Genomic DNA, 21,121 nt, shown 5'->3' with positions numbered 1-21,121 from the left:
CGCACACGGGGTGTCCACAGATCCGGCCAAGGTATCGGCAGTCCGGGACTGGCCGACGCCCACCACCGCCAGTGAGCTGAGCAGCTTCCTGGGGCTAGCCTCCTATTACCGGAGGTTTGTCCGGGGCTTCGCCACTATCGCCAGCCCGCTGCATCGGCTGACAGAGAAGGGCAAGCGGTTCGAGTGGTCCAGCGCCTGCACCACTACCTTCCAGCAGCTGAAGGCGGCCTTGGCCGACGCTCCGTTCCTGGCTCTCCCCGATCCCCAGCAGCTCTTCATCCTCCACACCGATGCCAGCAACGTGGGGGTCGGAGCCGTCCTCTCCCAGGGGAGAGAGGCAGGTGAGAGAGCGGTGGCTTTCTATAGCTGCAGTCTGAACCGAGCAGGGAGCAACTACTGTGTGACCAGGCGGGAGTTGCTGGCAGTGGTCCTGGCTGTGCGGCACTACAGACCCTACCTGCTTGGCAACCGGTTCACTCGGCGCACTGACCATGCCTCTCTCACTTGGCTGCTCAACTTCCGGCAGCCTGAGGGTCAGGTGGCGAGGTGGCTGGAGGTGTTGCAGGAGTATGACTTCGAGATCCAACATCGGCCAGGGCGACAGCACAGCAACGCCGATGCCCTCTCCAGGCGACCCTGCGCTGCAGAGGAGTGTCGTCACTGCCAGCGTCAGGAGGAGAGGGAGCTGGGACCCGAGGCAGCCACCGCCCGCCTAGGAGTTGACAGCGCAGAGGCAGAGCAGCTGTTCACTGGGGGGCCGATCCTGTGCTATCAATGGTGAGAGGCTGGCTGGAAGCTCAGCAGCGTCCAGACTGGCCAGCAGTGTCTGCAGAGGAGCCTGAGGTGAAGGTCCTCCATTCCCAGTGGAGCAACTTGGAGCTTTACGACCACGTGCTGTACAGACGGTGGAGAGCGCCAGACCAGGGGTCGGACAGGCTGCAGCTTCTGGTTCCTCGCGCCCTGCGGCCCGAGGTCCTCCAGCTGGTCCATGGAACGGCAGGGGCTGGTCACTACGGCAACACCAAAACGATTCCCCGTCTGAGGCAGAGGTTCTACTGGCCTGGCTGTCGTCAGGATGTGGAGCTCCACGTCCAATGCTGTGACACCTGCACCGCCCAGAAAGGACCCTGTCAGCGTTCCAGGGGTCCGCTGCAGCAGTACCTGGTGGGAGCCCCGATGGAGAGGGTCGGGGTGGACATTTTAGGGCCATTTCCCCTCACAGAGTCCGGTAACGGCTACGTCCTCGTTACAATGGATTATTTCACTAAGTGGCCAGAGGCGTATGCGGTGCCGGACCAGAGCGCCATCACATCAGCGCAGAAACTGGTGGACGAGATGTTCACCAGATTTGGGGTTCCTGCGGAGCTCCATAGTGACCAGGGGCGTAACTTCGAGAGCCGGCTGTTTAGTGAGGTGTGCCAGAGGATGGGAGTGAGGAAAACAGGGACCACTCCACTTCACCCACAGAGCGACAGGCTGGTGGAGCGTTTCAACCGCACCCTGGCCACCCAGCTTGCCATCTTGACCAGCCATCACCAGCGAGATTGGGATCAGCACCTGCCTCTGGTCCTCTGGTCATACCGGACTGCTGTACAGGAGTCCAGCCAGTGCACACCTGCTGCACTGATGTTTGGCAGAGAGCTCCGCACCCCAGTCGACTTGGTCTTTGGATCGCCACCAGAACCGGATGGACTATTACAAGCGCCTGAGAAAGAGACTCAGACTGGTGCACGATTTGACCCCACGCGCACAGAAGGACGCTGGGGTCAAACAGAAAAGGGCGTATGAAGCTCGCTGCCAGGGGCGCAGATTTGCACCTGGAGACAAAGTGTGGGTGTATTGCCCGGTGAGAAGGAGAGGGATCTCACCAAAGCTCTGCAGCCACTGGCAAGGGCCGGGGGAGGTGTTGGAACGGCTCTCAGAGGTTGTCTTTCGGGTTCAGATGCCTGGTTGGAGGCGGAGGGTGGTGCTGCACCGGGACCAGCTGGCACCCTACCACCCGCTTGCCCCGACTGGGGATGATGATGAGGGTGAGGACGACCCTCCACCTGTCATTCCCGGTGACAGTGACAGAGACACTAATGGACTTGGGACATTTTCCGACTCTGGGGGTGGGGATCGGGAGAGACCGGTGCGTCAACGGCGCCGGCCTGATCATTTAAGGGACTTTGTCACAGGGACTGAGGTTAGTGGGGACACTTAAACCTCTTAGGGGGGGGCTGTGTAGCGACCCAGAGGTGGGGCACATTGTTTTGTTGGCGTTTGACTGTTCCAGTTCCTGTTATGTGTTATGTGGTTCTTTTAATTGGTTCTTTTATTTTGTAGTGTATATAGTTGTGTGATGTCAGGTGTGCTTCGGGGGGTGGGGAAGAGTGGACCCGGGAGAAACAGGCGGGAGATTTAGAGCTTCCGGAGTGACTGAATGGGGAGCTGAGACCTGTTGTCACTGTGTGTTATTTCATATAAAAATAAAAAGAGTTGTTCACTCTGAGGCTCGTCACAGTATTTTGTACCTTTCTTTGCCAAGTGTATTGTTGATCCATTGATTACTAGTCTTGTTCACTCTGAAATCCAAATTTATCATAATCATTCAAGCACTTTCTGAGTTTATAGACTTTACTAGCTGACTTTGTTAAGTTTTGTATTGTACTCAGAAACAATGAAGAGGGTGTGATGAGTGGTCACACCTTTACAGCAAGTGTATTCTGAGAGTAGAAGAAGGAAGGGTAGAGTACATATAAACAAGGGGCATTCTTGCCCAAACCAAAGTTTCTGAGAGTATGAAGAGCAAACCTCCTCTGCTGCTTCCACAGACAGTTTGATGCCACAAGACCTTTGGGAACACAAAACACCATCAGCCTGAAAGAAAGTGGAATTCAATCATCACTAACTAATAGGACTGTGAGTCTGATGCTACTGACAACTACACATGAACTGGCAAAACATTCAACACACACACACCTTTATTCTCAAATAACTTTTCAAACAGCGGTATGACGGGGCGGTCAGTGTATTCCTCTCCTTGTTCCACCAGAGCTTCTCTTACTAGCTTGTAGCCATGAATGACCACAATCCTCCCTCCAAAGAGTCGAAGGCTGAAAACGTTTCCATATTTCTCTGCAAACTGAGCACAGACAGCAGGTTGGTGCTGAGTTCATTTATGCATTTAGTTACTTATGATAGTGAATTCTAGTCAAATTAAAAACTACAATTTAGTGGTGAAGTACTCCATGATTGTGAGCCTTTTAAATAAAACAAAAAACACTTCACTTGTATTCTTGTATTTACTGTGGAACAATGATGGAACATGTTTGTGTGTGATAACAGTATGTGGACCTGTGCCTTCAGTAGCTGGTGTATTCCTTGTTTGCAGCAATACCTTGAACTTAATGTTTCTTCTAACTGTTTATGAGCCCTGCACTTTGGCTTGCAGGGAGCTTCACCTGTTCCTCCTTACAGAGCAGCTTCAACTTTAAACTTCCTGCTTCAGGCCCATCCACAGCACTTCTGATGGGAAAAAGTTCAGCCACAACATCCTTCCACAGACCCGTGCCGTTCTAGTCTTTTATTTCTAGACTAAGCAGGACGGTGCAGCCTTTCTGCGGAAGCTTCTTCTCTGAAAACTGCGCCACTGGTGTCAAACCGACCAAGCAGATGTTTTACATGCATGTGTGCTTTGTTTATTGATGTGTTTCATTAAATTGCAGCCCCGCTCATTTGCTGTATGTATCGACAGCCGTGCGGACTCGTACCTCGGTGAGCTGCAGGTGGAGTCTGTCGGGATCCACTCGGTGCAGGTCACCAATGACAGGAAGAGCCCACGGTCCAGGTGGGAACAGGAAGTGCTTCATTAACAAAATGATGTAATATTTATTACTTTTCTAATAGCTGTTGGGGGAATATGGAGGGACAAGTCATTTTTAGAAGTATAAATTAGCAATTAATGGTATTAAAATGTACAAACCCCATTTCCCCAATTGGCATATTTTCGTTAAGTCCCTAATACTGACAATATTAAAAGGTACATATGTTGAGTGTTTTCACTGATTCACTTTCATTGAACGTAGGATACAAATGATTAAGACAGATGTGGACATGGTTGCAGGAGCATTAAGGCCCAGAATAAAAGCTTTAACCACCACTGTAGGTGTAGAAGTAAAATCATGAGGAAGACTCAAAAACATTTAAATGTCCGAAATATTATTAAGTACTGTATTACTGTTTCCTTTGATACTAATTAAATAAACTCAACGGCAAATTGCATGCACTCTAAGCTACTTTCCAACTGGACTGATGATCCACTGAATGATAATTGGAAAAAAAGTTTTAGATTAAAATAACAGATATTTTAAAACTGTGATAAGAACACAGCGATTCAAATCAGTTGAGTTTATTATTATGGAGCCAAATTACAACACAAGTCATGTCAAGGCACTTTACAGTGTAAGGTTTAAGACCTTACAGAATACTATTTATTTATTTATTGAAGAAAGTTAAATGAATTGTGATGTGACAAAAGATGGTTCAGTTTGAGACAGTTTATCGTGGTACAGCACAGAGGCGGTAAGGTTTAGGACTGCGCATGGCTCCTAGAATGAACTCCAGAGTGGGCTGCTCTCCAGGAGGAGCTGAGAAGGAAAACCTCTGAAGGAGGGAGGTAAAGAAGAGGAACAACTCCATCCTGGCCAGCTGCTCCCCAATACACACACGCTTACCTGAGAGTACACAAAACAAAAGATGAGCTTAATTCAGATCATTTTTAAGAGATTCATTTTGATTAGGCAAACTTTACCTCCTGACTTACCAGTTGAAAAGGGAAGGAAGGCCTCTCTCTTCCTAAATTTACCATCCTGGTCCAGAAAGTGTTGAGGGTTGAAGGAGTGAGGAGTTTCCCACATCGTCTCATCATGTAGGACGGAGTTAAGTGTGGCCAGGATTATGGTGCCCTGAAAAAGATATTTAAATGAAAAATCAGTTTGACTGATAATGAGACGAACTTCATCTGTAGGAGCCTTTTTAAAAAAATATTGTTTATGGTTGTTGTTTATTCCCCTGACCACCATGGGGCACTGGTTCCCTACAATGTAGATAACAAACCTTCTGTAGGTAGTGGAACAGTATTAAACAGCCTCTGTGACTGGCACCAGGTGTTGCTTGGTCTTGGTAAAGAGGCACATAGTTTTTGATATATTTATGACTCATTCTGTGTAAGAACAAGTTGCACAGAAGATTATTTTTGTGATGTACTTTCAGGGGCTCCACGCTTTAACCTGAATAGCAAGTGAAAGTCATTGAGTGGAAATGTCAATGATGAGCTGAATTTGTTTGTTGAATAAATGTAATTATTCATGTGAATTGTCGTGTGAGTTTCTAAGAATGTGTCATTCTTATAAACACACAACTAATGTCCTGCTTGCAGCCCCACAGTTACTATTTTGTATGAAGTATGATTCTTTATCTACTGATTAAAATCCCATTATCCAAAGTTTTAGAAAAGCTACTGAAAAGACAGTGAGGTGAAATGATTGTGTCAATTTACCAGGTGTAAAAACATGAACCAAACTACAACTGGTTTTCTATGTTTTATACGATTAACCTACTTTACATTTCCATATGTATTTTACACATTATTTCGGATTATTTTACATTTAAGTGTAACATGCCTCAAAAATATATTGATAAACCTGGTGTTCTTTTTAATAAATTGACTTAAAGAGTCTCATGTACCTTGGGGATTGTGTATTTGTCGAGGATTGTGTCCTTAGTTGTCATGCGTATCACATTGAGGGGGATGATGTCCCCCATCCTCTGGATCTCATGGATGACAGCATCAGTGTAGGGCATGTTTTCTCTGTCAGTCACAGAAGGCTGTCTGGATGAACCAATCACAGCATCTATCTCAGCCTGGACTCTTTCTGGACAAGGTGAAAACAGGAAACACTCTGATGCTCTAAAGTCAAGGTGTTTACAAAAAATACAGGTGCGACAGCTATTACTCACATACACACACCTTGTATGTCAGGGTAGAGGATCATGTACAACAGTCCCCACTGCAAAGTAGTGGTAGTAGTTTCAGTTCCCGCACCGAACAGGTCCAGGGTGCAAAAAACCAAACTGTCTAAATCAAAACCAGATTCTTTGTCCTCCTTCTATAAGTGAAAGAAAATGATGTTAGCGAGGATGACTTCTTCAAACGCTGTATTTCAAAGGAAAATGAAACCACTATAATGACACTTTACAGGACTCACGTCTCCCATTTCGATGAGGAAGGAGTCAATGTAGTCTCTTGGTGAGGAGGGGTCCAGGTTTTCTTTGTGCTCTATGATCTTGATTTTTATAAAGTCCCGTATATTCTGCATCAAAGCAAATATCCTCTGGTGAGGTCCAGGTAGCCAGTCCATCAGCCGGGGCACTAGATTGTAAAACTACAGAGCAGACCAGTTGCTGTTTAATGACAGTGTACTGTCCTACGTAATTCAACAGTTCTAACTTAGGAAATTATTCCTACTGTACCTCATCTACATGGTCGTCAAATGATCGAACATGTTACTAAAATGTTTGATATTTGTGGTATGCCAGTAAGAGAGGATTAAGCCATTTATTTAGATTTTTCACTATTCTGAGACATTTGATCAATACTGGTTCAAATGGTCTTAGAAACATGTAAAGATTCAGAACTTCAACACAGACACAACTTAACTATGAAAAATGTGCTGAATATTTCCAACACTTTACACAGAACGCTTTGGGTACTGATCCAAATACATTTGCCAAATGTAGGTATACCTCTTGCAACTCATCTTGCTTTATTGCTGACTAAATGCGATGCCAGAACAAGCTTGTGCAATCCCATTTAGTTGAAAAAGCTGGTTTGCCAGATCAAAGCAGATTGATTTAAGTATCATGCTACCTTCCTCCAAAACTGGTTTCTGGTTTCTATCACACTTTCTCATTCAATTCCATTTTTCTTCATGTTATTCACTTTCATACAAATTATTTGTTTGTCATGGATTAGTTTTTGTGCATAGTATTTATAATACTGGACACTAGCTGGATACATCCTGAGTTAAAAAGGTAATTGTGAGCTGCATATTGTTAAAAAAAAAAGGTGGCTCACCTGTGCAACTTGAGTTCCCCCAAAGTTAAGTGACTCAGTTAAACCATGGAGAATGGACTGGTACTGCTTGTCACTGTACTCAAATCGGTCACCAAACACCAAGCAGCAGATGATGTTGGACACAGCATTGTTTATCAGTGACTGGGCATTGAAAGGCTGTCCTGTAATGTATAGAGTAGACAGAAATAACACAAAGTTAAAAATATTAAATGTGCAAGAAGCCACAAGAGAAGATAAGTCTGAAGCAGTGAGATAGAGTCGCATGCACATATTTTACGTTGCATTGAGGTGTTGGTGAAACGTAATCACACATCTACAGTGTATATAATAACACTTAAAGCAATGTGTCATGGGAAGAAAGCCATCGTGCCTTGGTGAACTGCAAACGCCTCGGTGAGATAGTGGCACTCCTGCTGGATGGATGGCTCCAGGGTCTTCTTGCCCAAACCAAAGTTTCTGAGAGTATGAAGAGCAAACCTCCTCTGCTGCTTCCACAGATAACCGTTTGATCCCAGAATACCTTTGGGAAACCAAAAAGCAAGGACATGTAATAAACACTAACCTATAGTTTATAATAAACTGTAAGTCTGTTGTCACTGTGGTAACTAAACATGAATTGGAAACAAATTCAACACACACACTACCTTTACTCCCCATTATCTTTTCAAACATTGGTATGTAGGGGCGGTCAGTGTAGTCCTCTCCATTCTCCACCAGGGCTTCTCTCACAAGCTTGTAGCCATTAATGACCACAACCCTTTCAGTAAAGAGTCGGAAGCTGAAAACTTTTCCATATTTCTCTGCAAACTGAGCACAGACAGCAGGTTGGTGCTGATCTGACATATTTAATTTCTCCATGTAGTTTCTCCAAACTCTATAGTGACAGTGTATTTAATATTAGGGACATTTGATTGCATTATATGTTTGACTCACACCTCTGCGAGCTGCAGATAAAATCTGCTGGGATCGATACGATGAACGTAACCGAGCAGAGGGAGGCCCCGAAGTTCAGGAGGAAGGTTTGTCGGCGATCTGCTTTTAAAAACGTAGGAAAACAGCAGGAACACACTCAGAAATATCAAGATACTCCATCCGTCTATCCACTCCAAACCGACAACACTGTATATCATCTCCATTTGTGCCACTGAAGACTGCGAAGACTAATAAATGTTCGTATCCTTATTTATTACTCAAACAGGACACTTCCTTTTTGCATATATCGCCTTCAAAATAAAAGCGCGTACACAGGTCAGAGCCTTGTGGGAATGTCAGTGTGGAAATATTATTTCACGAGCAGTGCACTAAAATTATATTTAGAACAATATTCATGACCATCTACATTTAGTAAAAAGTATCCAACTGTGAACCAAACAAAGCATATTGTTATGTTATTTGATTATAACTATAGATTAAATCATGTGTGCCCATTACTTTAATGTTTGATATATGTGGGGGAATACTTTCAGGCAGCTAACTCTATAATAATTCATTTCATTTTGTGTTAATAATCTGAATTTGCCAAGTAAATGCTAACTAAGGTTAAAGGAATATAGAGGCATAAAAAGGGATGTTAAAAGCCCTAGAGAATATGAAGTTTGTTCATGTAATTTATCTCTAACTTGTTAGATACTTTGCATAGGTAAGAACAATGAACAGAGAAGCTGCCTGTGTTATTTTTTTATTTTGTGGCCACATAAAATTACAGTTTTGATTTTCTTTCATTTGTATTTTCTCACACTTTATTGACATAAATGTAAACCTGAAAAAAATGTCTTCACATTTTCCGTGGGCTTTTATTTTGTTTGAAGAAATGCTTTATGGCATTGAGGGTCCAAGCATAGAGGTCATGACTGAATTATTTTATTGCTGCACCATTTCACACTGGGTCAAAAGTACCTGATTGCTAATTGCATGTACTTTGAGCTCAAAAAGAATATCTACAAATCAGTTACACACACCACCAAAAAAAAAAAAAAAAAATCAATCTACTGCACCAGACCTGAAATCTATTTTTTACCTTTCTTTGCCAAGTGTATTGTTGATCCATTGATTGCCAACTGAACTCCAGTGCATACACTCAGCAACCACCCAGAAGAGTTAAAACTCCAGCTTTATTTTTGTTTTGTTGCTGCAGACGTGCATAGAGGCTACAAGTGTTACATAACATTATATAATATGTCCGCTGCTGGGGCCCCTTCTCTTGCAAAAGCCATGCCAACATGATGACAATAATAAATCAACAATGAAATCATAAGATTGTAATTCTGAAGTATAACTACATAAATGCACATATGGAACACAGTGATTTGTGACACAGAGATGGTTCAGATTAGCAGGGTTTATCGTGGTACAGCACACAGGCGGTAAGGTTTGGGACAGCGAGTGGCTCCCAAGTGAAACTCCAGAGTAGGCTGCTCTCCAGGAGGAGCTGAGAAGGAAAAGCTCTGAAGGAGGGAGGTAAAGAAGAGGAACAACTCCATCTTGGCCAGCTGTTCCCCAAGACACACACGCTTACCTGAGAGTACACAAAACAACACATGAGTCAGATAATGTTCATAATGTTCAAGAGTGAACATTACTGCAGTTTTGACTAAATCAGCTTGTAACCCACTTTTTAAGTCTTGTACCTACTGACTTACCAGCTGAAAAGGGAAGGAAGGCCTCTCTCTTCCTAAATTTACCATCCTGGTCCAGAAAGTGTTGAGGGTTGAAGGAGTGAGGAGTTTCCCACATTGACTCATCATGGAGGACGGAGTTCAGTGTGGGAAGGATCATGGTGCCCTGAAGAAATAAGAGAAATTAAAAGGGTTGATTAAATGTACATTAGACACTTGAAGAAAAAAAAAGAAACGTAAGAATTAACAACAGTTAACGCAACAATAATACCTTACGTCTAAGGTATTATTTTTCAGTGTATTATTTTCAGTATTACTAATACTGAAAATAATACAATTTACATTGAGTTGTTTATTGTCGCAGTTTAAAAATGCAAGACTCAACAGTGTCACCCAGAAAGACACTTCATCATGTAAACAATGCAGCCATGCAGTTAGATAAGTTGTGAAGTCAGCAGAGCAGTGGTGCTGCATAGGTAAAATGCAGGTAGAAACACCAGAAACAAGAAACAAGCAGGCTAAAGCAAAAGATACAGAGCACATAAAGTAACACTTTACAAATGTGTGTCAAGTACCTTTGGGATTTTGTAATTGTCGATGACAGTGTCCCTGCTTGTCATGTGAAATGCATTGAGTGGGACGATATTGCCCATCCTCTGGATCTCATGGATGACAGCATCAGTGTAGGGCATGTTTTCTCTGTCAGTCACAGAAGGCTGTCTGGATGAACCAATCACAGCATCTATCTCAGCCTGGACTCTTTCTGGACACAGTGAAAACAGGAACAAAGAGAGACGAATGGGGGAGCTCTCTCTCTCTGTCTCTCTCTGTCTCTCTCTCACACACAGACACACACACTCACCTTGTATGTGGGGGTAGTAGATCATGTACAACAGTCCCCAGTGTAAAGTAGTGGTAGTAGTTTCAGTTCCAGCACCAAACAGATCCAGGGTGCAAACACATAAATTGTTTAGATCAAAACCAGAATCTTTGTCCTCCTTCTGTGTGACAGAAAAAGGTGGCAAAGTAAGAATCAGATCTTCTGACTTAACAAAAAAACATGTTATAGCATGAATGAAATTTTAACATGGAAAAGAAGCAAACATGGTGCAGACAAAATAAAACACTCACCTCTCCCATTTCTATGAGGAAGGAGTCAATGTAGTCTCTTGGTGAGGAGGGGTCCAGGTTTTCTCTGTGCTCTTTGATCTTGATCTTTACAAAGTCAACTAACTCATGTGTCAGTGCAATTAGCTTATTGTGAGGTCCAGGTAGCCACTTTATCAACCACGGCATTGCATTGAAAATCTATACAACAAGACGACATTTAAGATGTTTCTAATCATGAAGCTTATGAAGCTTACATCCTCCACCACAGAAGACAAGTTTGTATCACACTGTTTAACCTATTATTTTTTTGTCATGCAATTCTTAATTTTTGTTTTATTCAAACACACTATTATTGTGCATGCTGCATTCGCTTTACATATGGCCTCACCTGAATCCACAAACCTCCCTGTAGGTGTAATACCTCATTGAAGGTCATCAGAATATGTTGGTGCTGCTTGTCACCGTACTCAAATCTCTCTCCAAACACCAGGCAGCAGATGATGTTGGACACAGCATTGTTTATCAGTGACTGGGCACTGAAAGATTTCCCTATAAAATAAAGGAAAAGAAGGAAATATGCCTATATACAAACACTAGATACTCCAGCAAAATGTTGGAGTTTACTTCAGGCATATGGAACAACACACATAAAAGTTAAACCACTAAAAAGAAAACACCACTAAATATGGAAATCAAGATGAAGGTGAGATGAGAACTGAATTCACCAAACTAAACTGAACCGCTGTCATCTAGAAACCTGACTACTGATTCTCTGGAGACAAACACCTACAACTATGGACTTTTCTCTGACAAAGGAAACGTATCACTCAATTCTTCACATGCTACAATCTCTGGTGACTGGTTTGCATGTTTGTGGAGAACGATTCAAACTGTTGCATCCAGTGTACCCTGCCTCCCGTGTACTGACAGCTACCAGTACCTCTGTGACCCTTAGCAGGAAAAAGCAATAGATGATAACAGATTGATGGATTCAAACTTCAGCAGTATAATGATCCCTTTGCAAGAACCACTGTCTGGACTTTTCAACTACTGTGTCCTGCAAATTTGTAGGAAAATTGAAGGGAAAGCAAAATGAGCATTAGTGGTTTAATTGTTGTTTGTTCAAAAACAAGATTTGTTTTGTGCCTTTGTGAACCGCAACAGCCTCAGTAAGATAGTGGCACTCCTGCTGGATGCACAGCTCCAGGGTCTTCTTGCCCAAACCAAAGTTTCTGAGAGTATGAAGAGCAAACCTCCTCTGCCGCTTCCACGGATAACCGTTTGACATCACAAGACCTTTTGGGAACCAAAAAACAGAATTTAATGTTCTGTAAATACCACAAACTAAACCCTAACATACTTAAAGTGCCCATATTATTCAAAATTCACTTTCGGGTCATTTTGGTACGTTTATGTGACTCTATGGTGCATGTAGACACACACGAGTATGTTAGAGATGCACTGTCCTTTTTTCTGGTTTTGTAGAAACCAGTACCTGAGTGGTCATAATGATGTATTGTTGTGTCTCAGGGATCCAGTCCCTGATCAGGTTCGGCCTAAACACCTCCTCAGACATTGGTTTTCCTGGCTACAGCACACTCACTTTGAAAACAGCAAAGCAGCAGCAGCAGCAGAGCACAAAGCACGGCCACAGCTCATCTGTAGGATCTATAGACAAACTCTCTCTCTCTCTCTTGATCATGCAGATCAAGTCTCTCGCTATGATCTAAACGGCTTTTTTTTAGCATGACAGTGTACAGGCCCATTTTGGACGTTGAGGACCTGTTTTAAAGCCACAATAGTTGCATAATACAGGCACTTTAATATGCAGTTATTCTAATGTTATTGCCTTACTAAATACTAACTGGCAACCATTTAACAAAATGCAGGACAGGCTACCTTGATTCCCGGCCACTACTTCAAATATCGGCACACGTGGGCGATCAATATAGTCCTCTCCTCTTTCCACCAGGGCTTCTTTCACAAGCTTGTAGCCATTAATGATCACTACCCTTCTACCAAAGAGACGAAGGCTGAAAACATTTCCATATTTCTCTGCAAACTGAGCACAGACAGAAGGTTGATTTTAAGTGCTAAGCTAAGTTGACAGACAGGTAAAATCATTGTAGAGGTTCATAGGGCTGTGGAACTATTACGCATCTGCACAATGTGGGTAAAAGTTTCTTTTATTTTATTTAACCAGGATTTAAAGTCCCATTTTCTTTTCAACATGGTCTTGACAGAGACGGGCAGCAAATTAAACATGTTCAATCTGAGGATTTGGCTGCTTTTTTGTGTTTGTTTATTTATTTGTTTATAGTCCATTAATAATTTACTTCATGTTCCAACCTAAATTGAATAATCTTTAACCAAACTATCTGTGTTATTCATTACTTTGAATTTCCAGTTTCAGTAAAACCTGTGCCTGAAGCAGTTTAAGTAATACAAGATTGATGATTTACTAGTAACCTCCCATAAAAATGGCCCCTCCGTTACCTCTGATACACTGGTGATAAGCCATCATGGATGGAAATCAAGCTGCGACACAAGTCAGTGCAGGATGAAAACATTTTCTGAATAAAGCAAAAATTGTTTTTCCTCTGCTGTAAACTCTGGGAGCTGTAACTTTCACTTCTTCAGAAAACTGGTTCACATCTTCGAAAGCTAATCTGGTGGTATTACTGACTTTGAAAATTAATAACAATACACGACAATTTGTGGTTTTCCCCACGTTGAGCAAACAGTGAGGTTTAATTCTAACAAAGTCTGATTTTAAAACATAAAGTATATGACAAACTTTGCTCTTTCGCCTTTATTTTATTTTTGGAACCATTTTCTCCTAACTCACAAAATGACTAATAATAACTACAAAACCATTAACAGGTAAAATAAATAACTAAACAGACATTTGAAATCATTGATCAGGGTGTAATATTGTCTGATTGGACTTGTACCTCTACAAACTGCAGGTGTAGTCTGGTGGGTTTGATGCGATGAAGATCACCAATCACAGGCAGAGACCAGGGTCCTGGAGGAAAGTTTTTCGGCACTCTGTTCTTCCAAACATCAGACAACAGCAGGAAAACACACAGAAATATCAAAATAGCCCTGCCGTCTATCCACTCCAGACCAACAGCACTGTACAGTGTCTCCATTTGTTAGTTTGCTTGTTATCAGAGAGCTCAGTTTGGTAAAAAGGTCGACTGTGTTCTCAAACATTGGATATATATATGTGGAGATAAGAAGATTCGCGTTTGCATGTCTTCCCTTCAAAATAAAAGCATAAATGCTCTTAAGTGGCAGATGAATGAACCTTATCTAAACGTTTTGTGCGTGAAGTGTGGAAACACCAGTTTAACCCACATAAGAAATAACTCATATTAACTTATTATGCAGAATCATATATGATCTATGATATCATTTGAATATAACTATAAATCTATGAATGTGTAAGCATTACCTTATTGTTGCTGGTAAAGGTGGGTAAAATACTACTGCGCAGCTAAATGTGTAATCATTTAGTTAGTTACATTTTTTTGGTTGATTATCTTATATGAGTAATTCGAATTTGCCAAGTTACTGTTAACTAAAAAGTGAAATGTAGTGGAGAAAAAAGAGTCATTAATTTTTTTCATAATTATTTATTTGTTTATTAGTGCATTGTTAGAATTTGCATTATATAATGTCTATATCAACTGAAAAGCAGTCTGTATTATTACAGAAATATTTTTATCTGTATTTTGCTCACATTATACCTGTTTAGGAAAATCAGGGGAAAACTGGCAAAAAGTGTTGCAGCAGGGATCAAGGTTTATTGCAGGTGTGCATTGGGAAAATGGGGACCTTTTGACTGATTATTGTAGTTTTTCAAAGTGCTGTGAGTTGAAACAGACTTGACAGGGTCCTGACATGTAGTTGTAACAGTTACAGAGAAACATAGGTGCTAGGAAATGCAAATATGTTATTAAAGGTTCTCATAAGTAGAGAAGAAAAATCACAAGGTGGAGATACTGTACTGACAATATACTGTATGATTTTACTGCTGCACCATTTCCCAACCTATAGTCCTTCACATGCAGCGTATGTGCGTACATTTACTGTAGCCAGCAGATGGAAGAGTTCAAACTCCACCTCTGTTTTTCCCTACAGACATTCTTAGAGGCCACAAGTGTTACATAATATTTCCGTTGCTGGGGCCCCTTTTCCTAGTCTCATTCACTCCTCACCCAGATAATGTGAGCTGCACCATCACCCTGACCTGCACCACCACCCTGTGTACTGTACAAGACCAAAATCATGATTTTTAGTGCACTGGTTAATTCATGTTAGATTTTGTATTGTGCTTCAAAACAAGGGTGTGTTGAATGATAACACTTTTACAGCATGTGCATGTGTTTTACAAGAACAGAGAGAAGAAAAGCAGAATCACATGAGAACAAAGGGGCAATTCTAGGCTACAGAGAGTAACTGTGTCAACACGACGAGCAAACAGACGGATAATAAAGCAACAATAGAATCATAAGATCATAATTGGAAAGTCATTTCTCGTAAAACAAACATCAGCAGATATTGTAAAGCTATGACTAGTTCAGTGGAGCACAGTGATTGATTGTGTTGTGACACAGAGATGGTTCAGTTTAGGACGGTTTATCGTGGCACAGCACAGAGGCGGTAAGGTTTGGGACAGCGAGTGGCTCCTAGTGTGAACTCCAGAGTAGGCTGCTCTCCAGGAGGAGCTGAGAAAGAAAACCTCTGAAGGAGGGAGGTGAAGAAGAGGAACAACTCCATCCTGGCCAGTTGTTCCCCAAGACACACACGCTTACCTGAGTGTACACAAAACAACAGATGAGCTTGAGTCAGATAATGTTCTAGAGATTAATTTTGATCAGAGAACATTACTGCAGCTTTGCAACAAACCTCACAATTTTCTCACCAAACAATGAGAATAATGTTACAGTAAACATTTACACAAATGATTGATGGTAAGAAATGAAGCATGAATTACTTTTTACTTACAGCTTGTAACTGACTTTTTAAGTCTTGTACCTACTGTCTTACCAGCTGAAAAGGGAAGGAAGGCCTCTCTCTTCCTAAATTTACCATCCTGGTCCAGAAAGTGTTTGGGGTTGAAGGAGTGAGGAGTTTCCCACATCGACTCATCATGGAGGACTGAGTTCAGTGTGGCCATGATCATGGTGCCCTGAAGAAATATGAATCAAAACGATAATCAAACAGAAAAATGGAAACTTGGAAAATGATATGATGTAGTAACTTCTATCAGTAGTTGTAGTTTTCCCACTAGTTGCTTTCTTCATAAACTTACACTCAGCTTAGTACTAAACACAGACACGTTTTAAAATTAAAAAGAGATAGTTTTAAATTAAACTAAATATAAAACTTTATGTTTGGCTGCAAGTCTTGTTCAAATGGTAGCTTGTCGATCTCATTAGATGTACCTGCAAAAAAACAACTCCCCTTAAATCTGTTTGCCACATCAAGGTGTACAGTCATAGCTTCGTATAAAAGCTACATATTGGAACTGTCATCTCACATCCATCTTCTGATCTTAAACACAACTGTACAGCAGGCATTGTAGGATTGTGGTTCCAATACTTTTACTTTTACTACCTTTGGGATTGTGTACTTGTCAAGGGTAGTGTCTCTGCTTGCCATGCGGATCCCATTGAGGGGGATGATGTTGCCCATCCTCTGGATCTCATGGATGACAGCATCAGTGTAGGGCATGTTTTCTCTGTCAGTCACAGAAGGCTGTCTGGATGAACCAATCACAGCATCTATCTCAGCCTGGACTCTTTCTACACACAATGAAAACAGGAAAAACGGTGAGTCTGTGCAGAGTGAAAAACTGTTACTACCCACACAGTTACTTAACCTCATGTAGAAACATTTTCATTTTTTTGTCCTGAGTTTCTCTTACTTTTGTTGTGTCTTGCTTGTACAAATGTTCCACCTCAAATTCCTCAAACTGCTCTGACTTGCTGTAAATCGCTTGTTTCAGACTGACTCATTTGTTCATGAGCAGCTGTGCATCCATGAGATTTGGTTTGCATGATCAACAACCCTAAAATGGCCGTGTCAGACTACCTGTTCCTCTACATTTGTGGGTATTTTTTCACTTTACTTGATGGAAGCTGCAGAGCAGAAATATGCTCATATAATCCTAATAATAATGCAACTTTAAAACACCTCTCAATAAACTGGTAAACTGTGATGATATGTGGAATCATATGTTGCAAAGAAAATATAGATTTAGGCATTACATGTGTTGTGTCACTTGTACTGCATATATTTTAATTGAATTAGTTTTCGTTGCTGTTATATTTGAATTCCTAATTCAATCAGATTAAGCCAGTGTAATTCTTCAGGAAAAACAAGCATGAGGATAAATCTAGTTTGTCTGTTTATGACAGGTACAACAGACACACAAGAAAACTGATGAATACCACATACAGTATTCACTGAAAACACTTGTATGTGGCACTTAAGGACAAATCTGTTTGTTTGAGTGGTTCTTGTATAAGGCCTAATATCTTCCTCTGCACACACTCACCTTGTATTTGAGGGTAATAGATCATGTACAATAGTCCCCAGTGTAAAGTAGTGGTAGTAGTTTCAGTTCCAGCACCGAACAGATCCACAGTGCAACAACACAAATTATTTAAATAAAAACCAGAGTCCTTGTCCTCCTCCTATCAGCGACCGAAAAAGACATCAAAGAATCAGTTCTTCAGACATATTTAATTGTGAAATGCGCAAAAAGCAAACACAATACAGACACATGAAAACACTCACCTCTCCCATTTCTATGAGGAAGGAGTCAATGTAGTCTCTTGGTGAGGAGGGGTCCAGGTTTTCCCTGTGCTCTTTAATCCTGATATTTATGAAGTCAGTTATCTTGTGTAGCAGAGTGACGACCCTCTTGTGAGGTCCAGGTAGCCACTTCATCAGCCAGGGCACTGTGTTGGCAATCTACACAACCAGAAGGCATGTACTTGAACAGAGACACAGAGCTTTTCCAAACCAGGCAGAAGCATTTAAAGACAAGTAGCTGTGTCTATTTATTTAACATTTATAATAATATATATATAAAAAAAACCAAAAATGTTTATATGTACTAATGTCATATACAATAAAATATCTGTCACATGGGACTTTTCAGTTTAGTACAATAGTGTACAGCTGAAACATACAAGCAATAACTCCATACTTATATACATAGTGTACATTGTTATAGCATGGTTTCCTTAAAACAAAAATGTTGTTCAAATACACTATTAGTGTGCATGCTGCACATGTTGTTTACGAATAGGCTCACCTGTATCCAGAAATGTCCCTGTAGGTGTACTATCTCATTGAAATACTGAAGAATACACTGGTACTGCTTGTCACTGTACTCAAATCGTTCCCCAAACACGAGGCAGCAGATGATGTTGGACACAGCATTGTTTATCAGTGACTGAGCACTGAAGGGCTTGCCTATAAAATAAAAAGAAAAGACAAATATTGTAAAAAAAATTAATATTCATGTATCTACATTTGTACGTAAGCAGGGCCCTGATGAACCTGCCAAAATAAAGTTGTGGAACTGGTTGAGCAGCACAGAGATACATTTTTTTTTCCCTGTGCCTATTGTGTCAATAACAGAAGGCACAATAGCTGTCCTGATGACACTGTGTACAATTCACTGTTTACTCAACATTGCATCACAAAACAGGTGGGCAAGTGCATGTGACATGGCACAAGTGTTATCTGTATAAATTGGTGGTTCAGTGACCGATCAGACAGCGTAAAGGACAATGCATGAAATTAACCTCCATGTTTGGTGTTCATTTAGAAAACCATTGCTCACACAACAGCAGAAGACTGCAGGCTGAAACTCTCATTTTAAAAAGTCTGGTGGAGATTGGCAGCACATGCGGTCAGATAAAATATCTATGTATAGCGTAGTCCTGGCCAAATAATGTTCCCTGACTTGAATCTAACAGAAAACCTTTGAAAGCAGCGAAAACAGTCTTCTTTGAGGACAGTGAAACACAATAGACGGGGCTCTGTCAGCATCAATTCACAGCTAAACTGAAGGTTTCTAAGGGACTCGTGCTGAACAGGCAAACAAAAAACGACCAGGGAATCAGTATTTCAAGCTTTACTCATTGAACTGTGTAGTAGTGGGCTACACACTGCAATGAACTATGTTCACTTTGACTACAGTCCATTTAAAGGCATATTGTGGGTCTGCAGGATTTGTACTGCACCAGTATAACGGCCCCATGCACACCTCAAAGCTCTGCAAGAACTACTTGACCAAAGAAGACCAAAAAGTGCTGACTGCCTTGGACACAATGGCCTGACGTCAACCCCACTGAACATTTTGAGGTACTTGAAGACAAAGATAGGCAAGCTGAGTGCATGAAGTACACACATCTTTTGAAATGTATTTACACGTTTCAAAGACCTTTTCATTTTGAATGTGAGGTCCAAGATGTCTGAGACCACCAGAGAAGTCACTTCTATTTTGTCACAATTCTTTACACATGATAACAGATTGACATTTTGAGCGAAGCTATAACAGAAAGTCACATGCACACGGTGTGAGGTGCATGCTTCTGCAAAACTGAATCAAAGTTGGAGGCAAAGAGAAGTAGAAGGATGAGCGGATTAACTGTTGCTTGTTAAAAAATAAAACTTCTTTCGTGCCTTGGTGAACTGCAAACGCCTCAGTGAGATAGTGGCACTCCTGCTGGATGGATGGCTCCAGGGTCTTCTTGCCCAAACCAAAGTTTCTGAGAGTATGAAGAGCAAACCTCCTCTGCTGCTTCCACGGATAACCATTTGACCTCACAAGACCTTCTGTGTAGATAAAGAAGCATTAGCCTGGAAGTAATTGGAATTTAATGTACGTCAACTGCTACAAACTAGATGCTAGTATACATAATATGCTGTCATTCTGTTATTTGGTCATTTTAGTTGTAACTGAAATACTGTGATGTTATGCCTTTTTTTTCTCAGAACCAAGACCCTTTTTCACTCAGGACAGTTTGGAGCCAGCAGAACAGAATAAAAACTATTATGAACTCCAAATTATTTTACTTTACCTAAATACTAACTGCTAACTTTAACAAAATGCAACATGCATTACCATTTTTCGTCATTAGTCCTTCAAACGCAGGCATAATTGGTCGATCAATGTAGTCTTCTCCTCTTTCCACCAGGGCTTCTCTCACGAGCTTGTAGCCATTAATGACCACAACCCTTCCACCAAAGAGACGGAGGCTGAAAACGTTTCCATATTTCTCTGCAAACTAAGCATAGACAGACATCATGTATCTGGAGGAGCATTTTATTTTCCGTATGTATTTAATCTATTTAACCAGGATTCAAAACCCCTTTGAGACCATAAATGATTTTTCAAGGTGGTCCTGGCAATAACAGGCAGCAAAGTCTTTAAGTCTGATCTACTGTGTGTACTCAAACCTCTGAGAGCAGCAGGTGAATTTTGTTGGGTTTAATGCGAGGAAGATCACCAATCACAGGCAGAGACCAGGGTCCTGGAGGAAAGTTTTTCGGCACTCTGTTCTTCCAAACATCAGACAACAGCAGGAAAACACACAGAAATATCAAAATACTCCTGCCGTCTATCCACTCCAAACCAACAACACTGTATATTGCCTCCATGAGTTATAGTAACTTGATTACTTTTAGAGTCATAACCGAGACACTAATAGTCTACATCACAGAGTTCAGTCAGTTAAATAGTTTCAGTGCTCTGTTTACTCAAACAGTATTTCGAAAAACTTCCCGTTTGCATGCCTTACTTTCAACATAGAGGGGGTTGATCCAGGTCAAGCAACATTATTGAGGGAAGGTAAAAGTTTTTTTTATCACACAATAGTCCGATTGGCTGATGGACCAAAAAGATAATTTTAGACAGTGTGTATAGGTGCCTAAGAATTTAGGCAATTCGTATAAACTTTACTATAATTTTGGTGTTTTTTGTGTGTGCAAGTAAGGTCAGGATGTGGTTAGTATTTAGATAGAAGTATGGGGGCTACAAGGACGAAAGGCTGGAACCATTGTGTTAAATTATAATAATTTTATTTATTTTGTAGATTAGTTTATTTTATTATTAACTAGATTTTGCCAAGTAATAAGTAACTACAAGTGAAGAAAATGTTGTGGAATAAAAAGAGGTGAAATAAAATCACCATCATTGACACCAGTAAGATAATTCTCTCATAAATCAGATGTGTCTGTAGAAGAC

At 41.3% G+C, this 21,121-nt stretch overlaps 3 protein-coding genes and 1 long non-coding RNA gene across 4 annotated transcripts; all 4 read right to left on the bottom strand.

The window, feature by feature from the left end:
* Positions 1-2,288: 2,288 nt before the first annotated feature.
* On the bottom strand, positions 2,289-3,836 carry LOC113152320. Its single transcript, XR_003297894.2, has 3 exons — positions 3,753-3,836; positions 2,962-3,124; positions 2,289-2,859 (listed from the first exon to the last, which is right to left on the bottom strand). It is a non-coding gene; the product is annotated as an uncharacterized LOC113152320 (long non-coding RNA).
* A 630-nt stretch (positions 3,837-4,466) lies between these two features.
* On the bottom strand, positions 4,467-8,353 carry LOC113152295 (cytochrome P450 2J6-like). The gene is made up of 9 exons (XM_026345464.2): positions 8,053-8,353; positions 7,762-7,924; positions 7,488-7,637; positions 7,118-7,278; positions 6,249-6,425; positions 6,011-6,149; positions 5,728-5,915; positions 4,805-4,946; positions 4,467-4,715 (listed from the first exon to the last, which is right to left on the bottom strand). Exons 1-9 carry the CDS (start codon positions 8,251-8,253, stop codon positions 4,540-4,542), a joined length of 1,497 nt encoding a protein of 498 aa, XP_026201249.1. The 5' UTR covers positions 8,254-8,353; the 3' UTR covers positions 4,467-4,539.
* Positions 8,354-8,835: 482 nt separating this feature from the next.
* On the bottom strand, positions 8,836-14,051 carry LOC113152297 (cytochrome P450 2J5-like). The gene is made up of 9 exons (XM_026345466.2): positions 13,797-14,051; positions 12,742-12,904; positions 11,989-12,138; positions 11,231-11,391; positions 10,864-11,040; positions 10,595-10,733; positions 10,308-10,495; positions 9,757-9,898; positions 8,836-9,632 (listed from the first exon to the last, which is right to left on the bottom strand). The coding sequence occupies exons 1-9, from the start codon at positions 13,995-13,997 to the stop codon at positions 9,457-9,459; spliced, it is 1,497 nt and encodes a 498-aa protein (XP_026201251.1). The 5' UTR covers positions 13,998-14,051; the 3' UTR covers positions 8,836-9,456.
* Positions 14,052-14,632: 581 nt separating this feature from the next.
* Positions 14,633-20,600, bottom strand: LOC113152291 (cytochrome P450 2J6-like). Its single transcript, XM_026345459.1, has 9 exons — positions 20,335-20,600; positions 20,000-20,162; positions 19,558-19,710; positions 18,179-18,339; positions 17,656-17,832; positions 17,414-17,552; positions 16,471-16,658; positions 15,901-16,042; positions 14,633-15,665 (listed from the first exon to the last, which is right to left on the bottom strand). Exons 1-9 carry the CDS (start codon positions 20,533-20,535, stop codon positions 15,490-15,492), a joined length of 1,500 nt encoding a protein of 499 aa, XP_026201244.1. The 5' UTR covers positions 20,536-20,600; the 3' UTR covers positions 14,633-15,489.
* Between the last annotated feature and the right edge of the window lie 521 nt (positions 20,601-21,121).

This window comes from Anabas testudineus, chromosome 4, assembly GCF_900324465.2.
Source record: "Anabas testudineus chromosome 4, fAnaTes1.2, whole genome shotgun sequence".
Classification (NCBI taxonomy): Eukaryota; Metazoa; Chordata; class Actinopteri; order Anabantiformes; family Anabantidae; genus Anabas; species Anabas testudineus.
The sequence above is the reverse complement of the archived record's forward strand: the minus strand, read 5'-3'. Positions and strand labels throughout refer to the sequence as shown.